The sequence below is a fragment of the Mauremys reevesii genome, linkage group 8, assembly GCF_016161935.1.
Source record: "Mauremys reevesii isolate NIE-2019 linkage group 8, ASM1616193v1, whole genome shotgun sequence".
NCBI classification, from domain to species: domain Eukaryota; kingdom Metazoa; phylum Chordata; order Testudines; family Geoemydidae; genus Mauremys; species Mauremys reevesii.
Window position 1 is genome coordinate 45,137,595 of NC_052630.1, and position 19,353 is coordinate 45,156,947.

General features: G+C 46.5%; 1 protein-coding gene across 2 annotated transcripts in view; it reads left to right on the plus strand.

Annotated features, from left to right (window-relative positions):
- The first annotated feature begins 6,582 nt into the window (after positions 1-6,582).
- The window catches only part of VAMP4 (vesicle associated membrane protein 4), a 39,109-nt gene continuing 26,338 nt past the window's right edge, over positions 6,583-19,353 (plus strand). Inside the window, exons 1-4 of one of the 2 annotated variants that reach the window (XM_039486284.1) lie at positions 6,583-6,781; positions 8,652-8,781; positions 13,965-14,011; positions 14,464-14,514. In XM_039486284.1, the coding sequence (XP_039342218.1) occupies positions 8,716-8,781; positions 13,965-14,011; positions 14,464-14,514 (164 nt within the window). In that variant the 5' untranslated portion in view covers positions 6,583-6,781; positions 8,652-8,715. The remainder of the gene's footprint in view (positions 6,782-8,651; positions 8,782-13,964; positions 14,012-14,463; positions 14,515-19,353) is intronic. The other variant, XM_039486283.1, reaches the window with a different exon arrangement.

The following is a 19,353-nucleotide window of genomic DNA, read 5'->3' on the forward strand; positions in this document are numbered from 1 at the left end:
ATTGCTGGCACTTAAAATGTTTATATACCAATGCTAAAAGTCTAAATATTAAGATGGGTGAACTAGAGTACCTCATATTAAATGAGGATATTGATATAATAGGCATCACAGAAACTTGGTGGAATGAGGATAATCAATGGGACACAGTAATACCAGGGTACAAAATATATTGGAAGGACAGAACAGGTCGTGCTGGTCCGGGAGTGGCACGGTATGTGAAAGAAAGCACAGAATCAAATGAAGTAAAAATCTTAAAAGAACCAAACTGTACTATAGAATCTCTATGAATAGTAATTCCATGCTCGAATAATAAGAATATAGCAGTAGGGATATATTACCGACCACTTGAGCAGGATGGTGACAGTGACTGTGAAATGCTCAGAGAGATTAGAGAGGCTATTAAAATAAAAAACTCAATAATTGGGGATTTCAACTATCCCCATATTGACTGGGTGCATGTCACCTCAGGACGGGATGCAGAGATAAAAATTTCTTGACACCTTAAATGACTGCTTCTTGGAGCAGCTGGTCCTGGAACCCAGCAGAGGAGAGGCAATTCTTGATTTAGTCCTGAGTGGAGCACAGGATCAGGTCCAAGAGGTGAATATAGGAGGACCCCTAGGTAATAGTGACTATAATATAATTAAATTTAACATCCCTGTGGTGGGGAAAACACCACAGCGGCCCAACATTGTACCATTTAATTTCAGAAAGTGGGGACTACACAAAATTGAGGAAGTTAGTTAAACAGAAATTAAAAGGTACAGCCCCAAAAGTGAAATCCCTGCAAGCTGCATGGAAACTTTTTAAAGAAACCATAATAGAGGCTCAACTTAAATGTATAGCCCAAATTAAAAAACATAGCAAGAGAACCAAAAAAGAATCACCGTGGCTAAACAACAAAGTAAAGAAGCAGTGAGAGGCAAAAAGGCTTCTTTTAAAAAGTGGAAGTTAAATTCTTCTGAGGAAAATAGAAAGGAGCATAAACACTGGCAAATGAAGTGTAAAAATATAACTAAGAAGGCCAAAAAAGAATAATTACAGCTAGTCAAAGACTCAAAAAATAATAGCAAACATTTTTTTAAGTACATCAGAAGCATGAAGCCTGCTAAACAACCAGTGGGGCGACTGGATGATCGAGATGTTAAAGGAGCACTCAAGGATGATAAGGCCATTGTGGAGAAATTAAATAAATTATTTGCATCGGTCTTCACGGTTGAATATGTGAGGGAGATTCCCAAACCTGAGCCATTCTTTTTAGGTGACAAATCTGAGGAACTGTCCCAGACTGAGGTGTCATTAGAGGAGGTTTTGGAACAAATTGATAAACTAAAGAGTAACAAGTCACTAGGACCAGATGGTATTCACCCAAGAGTTCTGAAGGAACTCAAATGTGAAATTTCAGGACTACTAACTGTAGTCTGTAACCTATTATTTAAATCAGCTTCTGTACCAAATGACTACAGGATAGCTAATGTGATGCCAATTTTTAAAAAGGGCTCCAGAGGTGATGCTGGTAATTACAGGCCAGTAAGCCTGACTTCAGTACCAGGCAAACTGGTTGAAAGTAAAGAACAAAATTGTCAGACACATAGATGAACATAATTTGTCGAGGAATAGTCAACATGGTTTTTGTAAAGGGAAATCATGCCTCACCCATCTACTAGAATTCTTTGAGGTGGTCAACAAGCAGGTGGACAAGGAGGATCTAGTGGTATAGTGTATTCAGATTTTCAGAAAGTCTTTGACAAGGTCCCTCACCAATGGTTATTAAGCAAAGTAAGCAGTCATGAGATAAGAGGGAAGGTCTTCTCATGGATTGGTAACTGGTTAAAAGATAGGAAACAAGGGTAGGTATAAATGGTCATTTTTTAGAATGGAGAGAGGTAAATAGCGGTGTCCCCCAGGCATCTGTTCTGGGACCAGTACTATTCAACATGTTCATAAATGAACTGGAAAAAGGGGTAAACAGTGAGGTGGCAAAATTTGCAGATGATACAAAACTACTCAAGATAGTTAAGTCCCAGGCAGACTGCGAAGAGCTACAAAAGCATCTCTCAAAACTGAGTGACTGGGCAACAAAATGGCAGATGAAATTCAGTGTTGATAAATGCAAAGTAATGCACACTGGAAAACATAATCCCAATTATACATATAAAATGGTGGGGTCTAAATTAACTGATACCATTCAAGAAAGAGATCTTGGAGTCATTGTGGATAGTTCTCTGAAAACATCCAATGTACAGTGGTTGTCAAAAAGGCAAACAGAATGTTGGGAATCATTAAGAAAGGGATAGATAAAAATATTTGTTGGTTTCTGGGGGTTGCTCAACCCCCACTCTGCCTCGGGCCTGCCCTCTCTCCACCCCTTCCCTCAAGCCCCCTGCCTCTTCCTGCCCTTGCTCCGCCCTGCCTCTTCCCAACCCTGCTCCCCCTCCCCCAGTACCTCCTGCACACCACGGAACAGCTGATCATGGCGGATGGGAGGCGCTAATTGGCGGGTCTGCCAATGGGCGGGAGGCACTGGGGGGAGGGAGAGGTGCTGATCTGCGGGACTGCCGGTGGGTGCTCAGAACCCACCATTTTTTCCCCATGGGTGCTCCAGAGCACCCATGAAGTCGGTGCCTATTGATCAAGACTGGAGCCTTTCTGGAAGATGTACTTGAGTCAGATACAAGTTAGTAGGCTTAATACAGGTGTAAGTGGATGAAATTTTCTGGCATGTTATACAAGTCACATTGGAACAGGGGTGGGAAAACTACGGCCCGTGGGCTGGATCCAGCCTGCGAGCCATTTTAAGCCAGCCCGCGAGGTGCACCATGCGGCTCAGCCCTGCTCCGGCCAGGGCACTGGGTCAGGGGCCGGACCACGCGGCTCGGCCCTGCTCTGGCTGGGGCGCTGGGTCAGGGGTCGGACCAGGCGGCTCGGCCCTGCTCTGGCTGGGGCGCTGAGTCGGGAGCTGCACCAGCGTCTCAGTTCTGCTCCGGCGCTCCAGCCGGGGTGCAGGGTCAGGGGCCGCACCACACAGCTCCTGAATCAATGGCATGGCCCCGCTCTGGCTCCTATGTGCTCCAATGGGAGCTGCAGGGGCAGTGCCTGTGGACGGGACAGCATGCAGAGCTGTCTGGCTGCACCTCCGCATAGGAGTCAGAGAAAGGACATGCCGCTGCTTCCGTGAGCCGCTTGAGGTAAGCACCACTTGGAGCCTGTACCCCTGAGCCTCCCCCCACGCCCCAACCCCCTACCCCAGCCCTGATCCCCATCCCGCTCTCCAAACCCCTCAGTCCCAGCCTGGAGCACCTTCCTACACCCCAAACCTCTCATCCACAGCCCCAGCCCAGAGCCTGCACCCCCAGCCAGAACCTGCACCCCTGCCCCAATTCTTCCCACTCTCCGAATCCCTCAGTCCCAGCCCAGAGCACCCTCCTGCACCCCAAACACCTCATCCCCAGCCCCACCCCAGAGCCTGCACCCCCTTCCGCACCCCAACCTCAATTTTGTGAGCATTCATGGCCTGCCATACAATTTCTATTCCCCAATATGCCCCTTGGGCCAAAAAGTTTGCCCACCCCTGCACTAGAATGATCTAATGATCGCTTCTGGGCTTAAAATCTTTTGAGTCTATTAATATGGATTGGGGTCTCACTGATAAAAGCCTGAAAATCCAGATCTTCAAAGATATTTAGGCACCTAATTCCCCTTGATTTCAATGGTAGTCAAGAACCTAAATACCTTTGAGGATCTGGGCCTCAGAAAGTAGCATAACAGGGCATTCAACACCCACTTAATGTAAACAACTGCTTTTTTCTTTTTCTTCAGGCTGTGAAGTGCAAATTTAGGATTGGTCTACACTACAAAATTACTTTGATATAACAAGTCACTCAGGGGTGTGAAAAATCCACAGCCCTGAGCAACATAGTTATACCGACCTTAACCCCTTGGGTAGACAGCACTATGTCAGTGGAAGAGCTTCTCCCTCTGACACAGCTACCGCCTTTCCTGGAGGTGGAATTATTAAGCCAATGGGAGAGCTCTCTCCTGTCAATTTAGAGCATCTTCACCAGATGTGCTACAGCAGCTCAGCCGCGCTGATATAAATGGGTAGTGTAGACCTGCCCTTACTGTGGTCTGTTTTCTCTTGCTTCGCTTGGTGATTCTACATCCATTAGGGTCATAAGGAAGTTGGTAGTGTTTAATTCTGCTGTTGGACATGCATGTACACCCCCACCTTCTATTAATTTCAATGCAAGTTGTATATGTATCCATGGCCAGAATCTGGCTTGTAGCACCTCTTTTTTTTTTTAAACCATATGGTAAACATTTTTAGCCTTATTCAAAACCACTGAAAGTAATAAGAAGAATCCCATTGCTCCTCTGGGTGTTAGATTTACCCTTTTAATATTTTAGTCTCAAAGGCACAAAATAAAAATTAAAAACATGAAATCATTGCTTGGAATGAAAACTCAGCTGGTTAGTCCTCCTCTGTGTAAGCAAGCAAGAGAAACAAATTTCTTCCTCTATGTCAAAGTTCATCCTCCAATTAATTTGGAGAGGGAAAAGAGCAGATTCTGCTTGTAGTTGCAACAACAAAAGTCTTGACAATTCTGTTACTGTAGGTAGAAAACAGCGTGGTTTCAAATTCAGCTTGTTCAAATCCAATTTATTTTCCTGTTAATAACACTGTCAGGTGTCATAAACAGGGTGTCTGGCTGTAAGGAAAATAAAAACATTGAAACATTGGCCCCACAGTATGCCAACATTTTTATGGCTGACTTAGAACAACGCTTCCTCAGCTCTCGTCCCCTATCGCCCCCCGCTCTATTTATGCTACATTGATGACATCTTCATCATATGGACCCATGGGAAGGAGGCCCTTGAAGAATTCCACCTGGATTTCAACAATTTCCACCCCACCATCAACCTCAGCCTGGACCAGTCCACACAAGAGATCCACTTCCTGGACACTACAGTGCTAATAAGTGATGGTCACATAAACACCACCCTATACTGGAAACCTACTGACCACTATACTTACCTGTATGCCTCCAGCTTCCGTCCAGGAGACATCACGCGATCCATTGTGTACAGCCAAGCCCTAAGATACAACTGCATTTGTTCTAATCCCTCACGTACAAACACCTACAAGATCTCTATCAAGCATTCTTAAAACTACAATACCCACCTGGGGAAGTGAGGAAACAGATTGACAGAGCGAGACGGGTACCCATAAGTCACCTACTACAGGACAGGCCCAACAAGGAAAATAACAGAACACTACTGGCCATCACGTAAAGCCCCCAGCTAAAAACTCTCCAGTGCATCATCAACGATCTACAACCTATCCTAGAAAATGATCCCCCACTCTCCCAGGCCTTGGGAGGCAGGCCAATCCTTGCTTACAGACAGCCCCCAAACCTGAAGTAAATATTCATCAGCAACTACACATCATCACACCACAGAAACACTAACCCAGGAATCAATCCCTGTAACAAACCCTGTTGCCTTCTGTCCCCATATCTACTCTAGCGACACCATCATAGGACCCAGCCACACCATCAGGGGCTCATTCACCTGCACATCTACTAACATGATATATGCCATCATGTGCCAGTAATGCCCCTCTGCCATGTACATTGGCCAAACCAGACAGTCTCTACATAAAAGGATAAATGGACACAAATCAACATCAGGAATGCTAACTGCAGACCTACAATTCATTAGCAAACTTAACATCATAAATTTGGGCTTAAATAGGGACTGGGAGTGGCTGGCTCACTACAAAAGCAACTTTCCCTCTCTTGATATTGACACCTCCTCATCAATTATTGGGAGTGGACCACATCCACCCTGACTGAATTGGCCTTCAACACTGGTTCTCCACTTGTAAGATAACTCCGTTCTCTTCATGTGTCAGTATATTTATGCCTGTATCTGTAATTTTCACTCCATGCATCTGAAGAAGTGGCTTTCTTACCCACAAAAGCTTATGCCCAAATAAATCTGTTAGTCTTTAAGGTGCCACCGGACTCCTTGGTTTTTTTGTGGATACAGACTAACACAGCTACCCCGCAGATACTTAAAAACATTGAATCGTCAGAACTACTGATATAGAAAAATGTAGCTCTTATTAACTGTGATGTTACTTGACAAATTCCACACATATAATATGTGTTCACACAAACCAACTGAAGAACGACCAACTTTTATTCAAAGCCTGGTCTATAGGACACAAGTCTCAGACCGCCTCTGTCTTTGCTGTAGGATATGAGACACTTGTACCCTTCAGGATTGTAGCTACTTGCTTACTGGCCTATTTAGGGTTCAAACAGAGGGGCTGCCTTCTCCGGTGTAAAGCAACTCCGCTTCCATATTATCTTGTAAGAAAGACTCCTTGGTGGCAGGGGCCTCTCCTTGGCCTGCACTGATGGAGCCACAGGATAAAAGCTAAGAAGGCCTCAAGCTTGTAAACTTTTACACGTGTATTTAACTTAAGTATCCCGCCCCCTCCCCATCCACCCCCTCGCTCCCCAGGGCTCCGTCCCCTCCCCCTCTCCAGCCAGCCAGGGCTGTGCCCCGCACTCTCACCCTCCCCCCAGCAATGCCAGCGGGGACGGAAGCCGGTAGGACTCAGCGCGCTGGGAATCGATGACTCGGCGCTCGCCCCCGCCTCTGCTGGAAGCGCCGAGTGCTCGATAGAGCAGCTGACTTGCTGCTGGGCCCCTTCGCGCAGCCCCGGCCATTTCCCAGCCGGCCCGGAGCGGTGAGCGGGAGCGGGGACGAGGTGGGGGGAGCGCGTCCCCCGAGCGGAGGGGCTGCTACATGGAGCGGGAGGCCATTAGGGAGGGGTTTTGTGGGGGGCCCTGGGGAGGGGTTCTGGGGGAGCTATGGGGGACAGGGTTTGGGGGTCCTAGGGAGGGGTTCTGTGATGGGGGTTATGGGGGACAGGATTTGGGTGTCCTGGGGAGGGGTTCTGTGATGGGGTTATGGGGACAGGATTTGGGGATCCTGGGGAGGGGTTCTGGGGCTATGGGGACAGGGTTTGGGGTCCTAGGGAGGGGTTCTGTGATGGGAGCTATGGGGACAGGGTTTGGATGTCCTGGGGAGGGGTTCTGTGATGGGGTTATGGGGACAGGATTTGGGGATCCTGGGGAGGGGTTCTGTGATGGGGTTATGGGGACAGGGTTTGGGGTCCTGGGGAGGGGTTCTGTGATGGGGCTATGGGGACAGGGTTTGGGGGTCCTGGGGAGGGGTTCTGTGATGGGGGTTATGGGGGACAGGGTTTGGGGGTCCTGGGGAGGGGTTCTGTGTGGGGGGGCTATGGAGGACAGGGTTTGGGGGTCCTAGGGAGGGGTTCTGTGATGGGGGTTATGGGGGACAAGGTTTGGGGGCCCTGGGGGGGTTCTGTGGACAGGGTTAGGGGGTTCTGTGGGTGAGGGGCTATGGGGGACAGGGTTTGGGGACCCTGGAGAGGGGTTCTGTGATGGGGACAGGGTTTGGGGACCCTGGGGAGGGGTTCTGTGATGGGGACAGGGTTTGGGGACCCTGGGGAGGGGTTCTGTGATGGGGACAGGTTTGGGGGCCCTGGGGAGGGGGATCTGTGCGGGGTGGGGTTGGGGAGGAGGTTATGTGGGGGAGGGGCTTTAGGGGCCCCCAGATAGGTTTGGCTGCATGGTTCCTGACAGCTGGCTGGGTGACTTCACCTAGAATCCGTAGTTTGTTCCTGTTGTGCTCCTGGCTCTGGAATGTTATTGTTTACCTGCATTAGCAATCCCATCCTTCTGGTTGTGAATCACTAAATTACTCTTGCCCTGTTGCCCTATGACAGGTTGTGTTAAGGAGAGCAGACAATGCTCATTTTGCTGGGCTGTTTGCTAAATTTCCTGCATTTGTTGTATTGTCACAGCCCTATTGGTATCTATGCAGTTTTCCACATGCCCTCTCCAGGGTGGAGGGTCCCTGGGATTTTAACTCTTAATCTCCACTGACTCCCCGGGTAGGGGAATGTGGTGGTGGTCAAACCAGCAAAGTCACACTCTATCCTCTTGGGATGGAAAGCAGCTTAGGGTGGAACTGGGTGGCTCAGGGAACTACTGCTGGTTGGATCCAGAACCTTTGACCTCTCAGTTATTGGGCCAAAGCTCTGCTCTTTCCTGTTTTAGTTACTCTTGTGTTTTTTTTATAAAATTGGTTTCTGTTGGGTTTTGTACCAAAGGACTTTCTGAAGCCATCCAGCTATTTGCCAGGTGCTGTACAAAGATGTAGAAAAACACAGTCCCTGCCCCATAGAGTTTAAAGGCTAAGGCCCTGATCATACAGACACTCACATGTGGCACTCAGTCACAGGCTCAAAGATAAGCATGTACCTTTAAGTGTTTCCAGGATCAAGGCCTAAGAAATTAGACTAAACTAAATGATCTGTTCCGTTAAGAAGGGTTTTGGGGTCCATGAAAGCGTAACATTTCTGTGGTGGTTCATTGATTTTTTTTCATTCTCTTGCCTATGGCATTTGTAGGTGGATTCTGTATAACTTGTTTGTGTTTTCCTGGGCACTGGAGAAGGGGGGAGAGTGACTAACTCTTTGCATGATCTGATAGAAAATTGTATGCAGCACAATTAGATCTCAGAGATGTTTGTTCCCCTCTCCCTTCTAGGCAGTGTATTTCTCTGCCACCGCCTTGTACAGGAAGATCAAGACCATTTTTGTGAGAAGAAAACATGCCTCCAAAATTCAAGCGTCACCTAAATGATGATGATGTCACCGGCTCAGTGAAAAGCGAAAGGGTGAGTGCCGGACCACCAGTAGCTTTGTTTGCATTTATTGGTGTTTTGTACTGAGCCCTCCTTGTTTTACCTTAATTAAAAGGGATGAGTATTTGCTAACTCTGCAGTCCCTGGAGGCCTGAGAGCCATCTTTGAGTGCCACACAGCTTCATTGCTGATGACTTCAGTGCCATTGAAACAGTGGAGGGCATGTTTAAAGTGGACCGCAAATGGATGAAATCCACCAATACTGAGTAGCCCCACCAACAGCCTAAGTGGGGCAGTCAGTGTGTTAGCTGAAAAGGCACCTTTTCAAAAAGCGTGGTGGGAGGACCCATTGAATTCTTCTGTCTAGCTCCACTCAATCCTAATTCTGTAGAATGCATCACTAAGGCCTGGTCTACACTAAGGGGGGGTCGAACTAGGGTACGCAAGTTCGGCTATGCGAATAGTGTAGCTGAACTCGAAGTGCCCTAGTTCGCCTGACTTACCCGTCCAGACGCAGCGGGGTCGAACTCCGCGGCTCCAAGGTCAACTCCGCCGTTCGCGGTGGTGGAGTTCCGGAGTCGACCGGAGCGCGCGGGGAGTTCGAACTATTGCGTCTTGATTAGACGCGATAGTTCGAACTCCGAGAAGTCGAACTCACCGCGTCGACCCGGACGGTGAGTATAGACCTACCCTCAGTGACTTCACAAGTCCATTGGGACATGGAGGCAGCTTGGGACAGACTGCTGTGTGTGCGTGCTAAATATTTTCCATTTTGTAAATGATGTGTGTGTCAGTGTTTGTGTTGAGGAGACACAATAAAGATTTAAATGCCAGATTTTCTTCCCCACCCTCAAAGGCTGCTTCATGTTCCATTAGGGTTCTCTTGTAACTGTGATGTAACACAGTGATGTATTTTAGGGCTCCGCAGCTTCATGGACCTGGCTGGCGGGATATAAAGGGAATGAATGAAGTGACATTATTTTTAGATATGCTGAATACCTCCTCTTAGCCTGGCAGGTGGAGGACATTCAGTACACTTGGTGAAGTAACTTGATTTATTTTTATTTTCAGGTCACCTGGTGTGGACTGCTTATTTTGGAGGAAATATTAGATATAAATAATATGAAACAAAGATTGTAGGGTGGTTCTTACTTTTAAACAGATTAGCTGCATCTATTACTTACATAGTGGTAGAGGTGTGAGTGGCGCTTTACAGATGGGGAGTGGGAAAAAAGCGCTTAATATCAGAATGTCCCAGTCATGGATTATTTGATTGTGCAGAGTGCTGCTGCAGTACAGCAGTTACAGTATTTGCACCCCTCACCATGAAGTGTAGCATTAGACTAATTCAAGGCAGGGTGTTCAGCAGTGCTTTTTATTACATTTCTCTGTGTGCAGTGGAATTGCTAGACTATAGGATTCTCAACTTGCATATTTTCTTGTGTAATTTATTTGTAATTTGCATGCAGATATCTTTTATTCTGGGCACTTACATTCTAAATGAGCACTACGGTAACTGAAATAACTAGGCTGGGAATTAATGACATATGCCATGGGAAGGGTAAATTGCAGTTTTCTTATCTGTAGCATCCTAATCGCATAGGTCCTTAAGATAAGAGACTCTGGTATAGCTTTGTTTTTAAATTAGGCTTTGGCTACACTTACACTTCAAAGCGCTGCCGCAGTAGCGCTGCCGTGGCAGCGCTTTGAAGCGCTAAGTGTAGTCAAAGCGCCAGCGCTGGGAGAAAGCTCTCCCAGCGCTGTCCGTACTCCACCTCCGTGTGGGGAATAACGTACAGCGCTGGGAGCCACGCTCCCAGCGCTGGGGCTTTGACCACACTGGCACTTTGCAGCGCCGCAATTTGCAGCGCTGGAGAGGGTGTGTTTTCACACCCTGCTGCAGCGCCGCAAATTTGTAAGTGTAGCCAAGCCCTTAGTCTTGTAATTTGTGCATTCTCTGTTCAGTTAAACTAGGCTGTAAAAAGTGACACAGGGTTTTTTTTGCAGACTCAGTAATAAAAATCATGTACAGTTGTCTCTATTCTTTACTGGACCTAAACAGAATAGAAACAAAATAAGGTGTTTTGCAAGTTCTACTTTTTGTAGTTGTTTCTTTTGTTTTTTTGGTTGCTGGTCTTTTATTTTAAATACAACAACAAAAAACAACAAAAACTTGCTAGCTAGTTAAGTCTGCCCCTGTGAAAACTGATATTTGTAGGGGTGTTACTATCGCCTTTCACAGCAAACGTACTCAGCTTTGGCAAGCCAGAGGACAAATTAAGCTGAATGGAGAGGTGGGTAGGGAGGCAGTGGGGGCCAGGGGCAATGGAGGGTTGCGGAAGGCAGCAGGGGCTATGGGCGATGGAGGGCAGGATGGTGAGCCCACGGCCGGAGGCCTGTGGGAAAGGGGGAACTCACACTAGCTGTCTGCTTCTCTGGTGTTTGTGGCTCCAGAGGGGGGCAAGGCCCAACCCCTACTGGTGACCCCAGGGAGAGGGTGAATGCTTTGCGCCCTCCCCGCCCCCCCATCACTGCCCAGGAGGCTGTGGCCACAAGAAAACCCCCTGGTGGCTGCATGCAACCGCGGTGGCTGCATTTTAGAAACACTGCTTAGGCAAACCTTGTACTGGCTGTGTTGCAATTACTCATGCCCAGATATGATGTTTTAAATGTTCCTGTAAAGTTATACTTTGTGTATTATATATCACAGTGAAATTTACTTTCTGTATCGAAGGCCCATCTGTGCTGGGCTTCGAAATATATGTGCTGAACTGGTTTAAATCATTATTACATATTAAGTGGATTTGAACATGATTTGTCTAGCCAGCAGGGGGGTCAAACAGTGTTTAAACCAAGCCTGGAAGCCAGGCTCTAGCCTCAAATACTGCTTATCTTAGCTCATAATAGCTCCTAGTGAGATGATTGACAACTTGGCTGCAAGGGGAAGTGCTTTTGCACCACAAAAGTCCATACATAGGCTAGAACACAGTTTCTAGACTCTGTTTAAACTGGTTCAGTAAATGCAGTTTAAGGTAGTGTAGATGGGCCTCAACACTTGTAATATGGGAATTTAAAACCAAACACAAGGGGAACAGCATCTCTAAGCATTGTGAGGATGGGATGAGACCTGAGAGTCCAGTGCGGGACAGAGAACCCCAAAGAAGTTTTTCCTTCTCAACTAGTTTTTTAATTCTAAAAAAGGATATAGACCTGAAGAGTTGGAGCATCTGTTATGGAGATAAAGCATGCCAACAGCCCCTAAAAGGAGAGATTTATTTATTTAAAAGAAGAACCAAGACAATGTCTTATATTTAAATTAACCTTACAAGATTGTCATGAAAATTCTCAGCGCAGGTGCCCAATCTACTTGACTCTCCTTACTATGATGATGATAAACTCTAATGATATTTTACCTGTCAAATAAACTTTCGGAACAGTAGGATTTTTCAAGACTGACTTAGGTCAGTCTGAGGATCATCCACTGATTTGTAATGGAGGCCAAAATGCATTACTAGAGAGTGTTACGGTAACTGTGCAACATGTAACATAAGAGAGTGTGAAAATAACCTCAGTACCAGAAATGTACTTCCCTCTCCAAGACCCTGTTGCTGAACAGGAGGAAAATCCAGATGTCAAATTCAACTCCACCCTATGCATCTTTGTGGCAATCACAGTATGGGATACTATAGGAACTAGTCACTCAGTGCAAAGCATTCTAGTCATAAAACCCACTAATAACCTTAACCCCAATGTGAAAATTGAAAAGGTTCATCCTCTCTGTTAACAACCAAACCCTCTCTGCTGGTGGGGTGGGGGAGAGTATCCATTAACTTTAATCCTCATTCCCATTCTTTATATCATCAGGTGACAGTTTATTTTAAAACCACATTATTTTCTGAGATGGAAATGCATATGGTGTTCCATGTGGGTAGGACAAAACAAAGTTCTGTATATACTCGATCATAAGCTGGTTCATTTATAAGCTGACTCCCCTTCCCCCCCAGATGGATAAGTAAACATTTTTATAACCTGTTCATAAGCCGACCCTATAACTCAGGGGTCAGCAAACTTTGGCTCCCTGGCTATCAGGATAAGCCGCTGGTGGGCCGAGATGGTTTGTTTACCTCCAGCGTCTGCAGGCATGGAGGTAAACCTAGGTAAACAAAGTGTCCCGGCACGCCAGCTGCTTACCCTGACGGGCTGGGACAGCAACTGGTGGGGAAATTTTTTCGGGGGGAGAAGCTGGGAGTCAGGGGAGTAACCCCTGTGACCACCCCCCACATGATCCTACCCCTAGCCCGGGATCCCCACACTCTGCCCATCCCATCCCTTCCCACCTTATCTGGGGAGGATGCCTCTGGCCTGGCTGGAGCCGCTCTGGCAGACTGGGCGGCGTGGCCACAGCCTGCTCTGGCGGGCCAGACTGGGTGGGGCGGCCGCAGCCTGCCAGCCCTGGAGCTGCTTTGGAGGCTGGGGGGAGAGCAGCGTGACCAGAAGCGGAGACACTCTGGCCCCGCCTCTTCCCTTCTGGCTCTGCTGCCTCTCCTTGCTCCTTCTGTTGGGGGGAGGGGCAGTGTCCCACCTTTCCCTCTCTATACCTGCTCATAAGCTGACCCCCTTCTCTGGGGCGTCCCTTTTTTACTAAATTTTTACTAAAAAATTCAGCTTATGAACGAGTATATACAGTAATTACATGAGGTGTAAGGTGTCAAAAGACTTCAGTAGTTAGTGTGGTTTGAATGTAATGTTTTACAGATGGGCCCTTTGGGAACTGATTGGGATTTAATCTGTATATGACAGTGCTTTAAGGACTGGAGTACCTAGGGGTTTTATTTAGTCTTATTTTAAAGTGAATTTGGACCGTGTGTTACATAGAGAAACAGGAATTGATAGAAATCCATTGTAACGGACTTCATTTTCACCATTAAAACTGGCCACAAGAGAGCTAACCCAGTGGCTTAGTAGCAGTTCTCTGTAATTTACTGAACTGGCAAATGTCTCTCGTTTACTGGTAATGGTGCAGAGACTTCCAGTTCCACTCCTGAGAGGTGGGGTTGCGGCTGAAAAGAATACCCCTTCTGGTCATTTAACAAGGAGCATTGATGTGTTCCAAAGTCATGTACAGCCAGTTTTGAGAAGGATGGTGGATATGAGAGAGACAGAGAGAAACTCTGGTTTCTAATTGATTGATGCTAACATTTTTTCTGTGTTTGCAGAGAAACCTTTTAGAAGAAGATTCCGATGAGGAGGAGGACTTTTTCTTGTGAGTAGCTATATGGGTATTGTGTGGGTGTTGTAGTAAGTTGGGGGATATGATATATCATGGGCCAAGTAGCTGTTCAAACCAGAACTGGGGAAATTGAAAATATAAGGCAGCTCCTTCTTACTAACGGGTAGAACTGATTGGTATGAAACATTGCCATCTGTTTCTGATTGATTCAGCAGCTGTGAGATCGGGGGAGCACTAGCAATGAATATAAATTAAGATTAAGCAAATAAAATTGGGGCAGCCCACCAGTTAGGAGTGGAAGAGACCCTCTGGGTGGGATCTGGTTCAGTTCCTTGCTGATGGAGGATCATTTCCTGTTGCATGTGCTTTGACCTAATTTGAAATGTCACCTCTTTGTGAACCCTGTGAAAGACCCAACCATTTGGGTCAGACAGGCTTTCCTGTGTGCATTGGATTCATGATCACTGTCTGTTCTGTGCTGGCAGGAGAGGACCTGCAGGACCAAGGTTTGGACCCAGGAATGACAAGATCAGGCAGTAAGTTCCTTAAAGTTTGGATCCGTAGTCCAGCTACCATTTTATGTATGTGTTTTTAAATTGTGCTGCTTTGTTACCAATAGGGTGACCAGAGGTCCTGATATTATTGGGACTGTCCCAATATTAGGGGCTTTGTCTTATATATGCAACTATTCCCCTCTCCCTCCCTCCCCGCCCCCCCCCCAAAAAAAAAAAGTGTCCCAATTTTTCCACTTGTCATCTGGTCACCTATAGTTACCAACACGTTTCTCCTTAGTCTTACAATGGGAATGCAACTTGTCATCTGGTCACCTATAGTTACCAACACGTTTCTCCTTAGTCTTACAATGGGAATGCAACTTGTCATCTGGTCACCTATAGTTACCAACACGTTTCTCCTTAGTCTTACAATGGGAATGCAACTCCTACTTAATCTTATCTCACCAGTATTTCCTAGTCCATCTGCCTTCAAGCAGAGGAAATTCAACTCCCAAGTTATCAAAGAGTTAATCGTGTTCTAGCATGGGGACACAAATTGGTTTGTAGCACTATAGCCTGATGTAACAATAGTTTTCAATAGCACATTTGAGGGTAACCATTTAACATTCATAACAAAACTTCCTTACAGAATAGTAAAGGTAGTGTTTTCAATTTGAGCCACTATTGTGCCTCCACTGCTGTTGCCTTTCCCATCCATTCTTGTCACATCTTTTGCCTTATTATCCCTCTCCTGTCTGCCCCCTTGGTGTTCCAAGTAGATCCTTGTGCTCAGGAGTACAGTGCTACCCAGATTTCTCATGCACCTGGCAGTCCTTTGCACTTCAGTTTATCATACAGGGAGCAGATGCATATGACTTTTTGGAGACCTGGAAAGATTTAATAGGATCAAAACAGCTGAACTAACAGGAAACAATTAAAATTTGGATTCTAACCATCAATTATACAGAACAAAAAGGAAGAAACTAACAAAACTAGATCCCTTCTCTTAGAGTAATTTCCTGGCAATGGTTTCAGTGCTTCTGTTTACTGAGAGTCCCAGCTTGTTCGACTCTATAATGATAGCATTTGTTGCACAGTGACTGAGGGGAAAGGTTGGCCGCAGCTGGAGAATGTGTGTCATAAATGGACCATCAGTTTGTTGAAATATATTTGTGTTTCATGTACATTCCCCTCTGAAAATTCTATTCTAGCTCTCAAGAGTGAAAATCTAGATGGCAATCAGCTTTGTGTAAACCAGATTAGATCATCTAGTTTGTGGCTTCAGAATCTCTATTCTTCTTTAGTTTTATGTGAGGAAAAGCCAGTGCCTCTCTGAGATTAGTCTATATCAGAGGTTCCCAAACTTGTTCCGCTGCTTGTGCAGGGAAAGCCCCCGGCAGGCCGAGCCAGGTTGTTTACCTGCCGCGTCCACAGATTCTGCCGATCGCGGCTCCAAGTGGCCGCGGTTCGCTGCTCCAGGCCAATAGGAGCTGCTGGAAGTGGCGCAGGCCGAGGGACATGCTGGCTGCCGCTTCCAGCAGCTCCATTGGCCTGGAACAGTGAACTGCAGCCACTGGGACCCGTGATTGGCCGAACCTGTGGACGTAGCAGGTAAACAACCCGGCCCGGCCCGCCAGGGGCTTTCCCTGCACAAGCGGCAGGACAAATTTTGGAATCACTGATCTACATTGATCCCATGTGGTTAAAAGCAGTTCTGGCCAGACCCGAGTCATACACCTGCACAGCATAGAAATTTTGACGGGACATGGTTCAGATTAGGAGCTATAGATTGATACCGTGAAGTTGGCTCCATTGTGCATTTGAAATGATTCTCCTTATGAGCTATTTTACTTCCAGGCTATTGGGAAAGGTGACATGATGTTCCATAGTGCTAATTACCTTGGGCTAGTCAATTAGAACTAAATAAGTAGGTAGATTCACCCAATTGCCAGTCTTCAGTTACCATCATCTGGGCAGACAAGTTTGTATGGCCAGGGTAGAAGCAGATTATAGTCACTGCAACAAGCTAATGTCACTAAATGTAATAACTGAGATCTTACCTTCTCTGCCAGTGCTGTCTCTGATTATTAAATTAAAAGAACATCATAGAATCATAGAGTTGGAAGGGACCTCAGGAGGTCATCTAGTCCAACCCCCTGCTCAAAGCAGGCCCAATCCCCAGATTTTTACCCCAGTTCCCCAAATGGCCCCCTCAAGGATTGAGCTCACAACTGTGGGTTTAGCAGGCCAATGCTCAAACCACTGAGCTATCCCTCCCCTCATCTGTTGTGCTCTTTCATGAAAGTCCTAGTGTGTGGAAAGTGGCAAGTGGTAGTAAAGAGAGCGCTTCTGTAACAAAGGGAAGTAACACCAGATCATCAGTAGTCTCTAGAGGCAAGGGAACCAGGAATTGTTCTCTTACTGCTGATATCTTTAACAGCTGGTCAGGAATGGGTATTGAGCCAGACAGTAGCCGGGGGTATCAAGTCTGTTCTCCCTGGCAGGAGTCTCCTTTGAGGCATTCTGTGGGAGATGGAGGATAAAGGCAGAGATTGTGATGGGAAGAAAAATGAAAGTGGGATAAATCTATAGTGTTTGTGCATCAAACAATACATATGTAACTCTATGGCATGGCTAATGTCCAACACGCATCAGCGTTGAGATTTGGCCAGTGCCAGAGATGTGATCCCAGTGGGGTGATCTAGTTTGGCAAACATAATGTCTCTTCTGAACCTGTCTCTCTCAGTGATGCTTCCCACAGACTAGCTAGTTGTTGTGTCTATCTATATTCTTATACTAGGCTGCTTGCTGTGTATCTGTAGTCTACCCTTCATTCTTCAGTGGAACGCCATTTCTGTTTGTACTGTTTTATTTAGTAAGTGCTGGTGCTGTCTGGAACATAAAGGGAGAATTAAGGGGTGACTTGATTATACTCTGTATGTACAGTACCTACATGGAGGACAGATATTGTATATCGCGATCCAGTGGCTGGAAGCTGAAGTGATCCAAGTTCAGACTGGAAATAAGGTGTACATTTTTAACAGAGTGTAGTTAACCACTGGGACAATTTACCAAGGGTCGTGGCGGATTCTCCATCACTGACAATTTTAAAATCAAATTTGGAAGTTTTTCTGAAAGATCTGCTCTAGGAATTATTTTGGGGCAGTTATCTGGCCTGTGTTATACAGGAGGTCAGATGAGGTGATCACAATGGTCCCTGCTGGCCTTGGAATCTATGATCTTGGAACAGTCACTGCTCCACCAGAACAGTTTAGATGCATATTGTACCTGCTGGCCAGAAGAAGGTGCAAGTTCACAGTGGTGCAGATTTCCCCTTTGTTGTTTTTTGGGAGGGGAGGGAGGTGGGTGTTCAATTGTTGCTGAAAGGCTGCAAGGGAGAGATGTTTTTAAGGATGAACAGAGGGTGGTTGTTGGGCACACAGGAGAGCCTGTTGGAGATAAAAGGTCCAGAATGAAAGAAGATTATAGAAGAATGCAAAGGGAATAGGTAAGGAGGCGTAATGGGGGAGTCGGAGCAGAGATGGAAGAAAGTTATGGAGGGTCTTGAACATGAGAGGTAGGGGGAATTGGTGAGGGTTCCCAAGAGGGGAAGAAGACTCTAGCAGTGGTCTGTAAGGTAGAGCAGAGCGGCATGGGGGTCCTATTAGTTGAGGTGAGGGACGTCAGAGGCATAAAAATGTTGTCAGGTGTAGGGAAAACGAAAGATTTAGGGCATCTGCTCACCCATGCTTTACAGTAAGAAGTGGCTGGTGGAGTCGCTTCTTCCCAGCCAAGTTTCCAGCTTGCTAAGGGGGAGTTCGTACCCTTTACACTGGGAAACAGGCCAGTTGGGCCTCTTACACTCTCTCGGATATCTGCCTGCATTTGTGGGGTGGACTGAAGGAATTTCCTCCTGTCGGTCTGTGGTTTGCTGCTCCTTATGTAACTGTTCGCTCCTTTGTATTCAGCACATTCCTAGTAGTTCTGGAAAGAACCTCCATGGAAATCTTACATACAAAGTGTGTATGTAAGAGAGCAGTATGACTGCTAAGAGCTCCAGTATGAAACTGAAGAAAAACCTGAGAGTCTCTGGATTAAATTTAGAAATATGAACAACAAGGGTGATGTCGTGGTGGGAGTCTGCTACAGACCACCAGACCAGGGGGATGAGGTGGGCGAGGCTTTCTTCCAGCAACTAACAGAAGTTGCTAGATCATAGGCCCTGGTTCTCATGGGTGACTTTAATCACCCTGATATCTGCTGGGAGAGCAATACAACGGTGCACAGACAATCCAGGAAGTTTCTGGAAAGTGTAGGGGACAATTTCCTGGTGCAAGTGCTGGAGGAACCAACTAGGGGAAAAGCTCTTCTTGACCTGCTACTCACAAACAGGGAAGAAATAGTAGCGGAAGCAATAGTGGATGGGAACCTGGGAGGCAGTGACCATGAGATGGTCGAGTTCAGGATCCTGATACAAGGAAGAAAGGAGAGCAGTAGAACAGAGACCTTGGACTTCAGAAAAGCAGACTTCGACTCCCTCAGGGAACTGATGGGCAAGGTCCCCTGGGAGAATAACATGACGGGGAAAGGAGTTGAGGAAAGCTGGCTGTATTTTAAAGAATCCTTATTGAGGTTGCAGGAACAAACCATCCTGATGTGTAGGAAGAAAAGTAAATATGGTAGGCGACCAGCTTGGCTTAACAGTGAAATCCTTGCTCATCTTAAACACAAAAAAACAGCTTACAAGAAGTGGAAGATTGGACAAATAACCAGGGAGGAGTATAAAAGTATTGCTCAGGCATGCAGGAGTGAAATTAGGAAGGCCAAATCACACTTGGAGTTGCAGCTAGCCGGAGATGTTAGGAGTAACAAGAAGGGTTT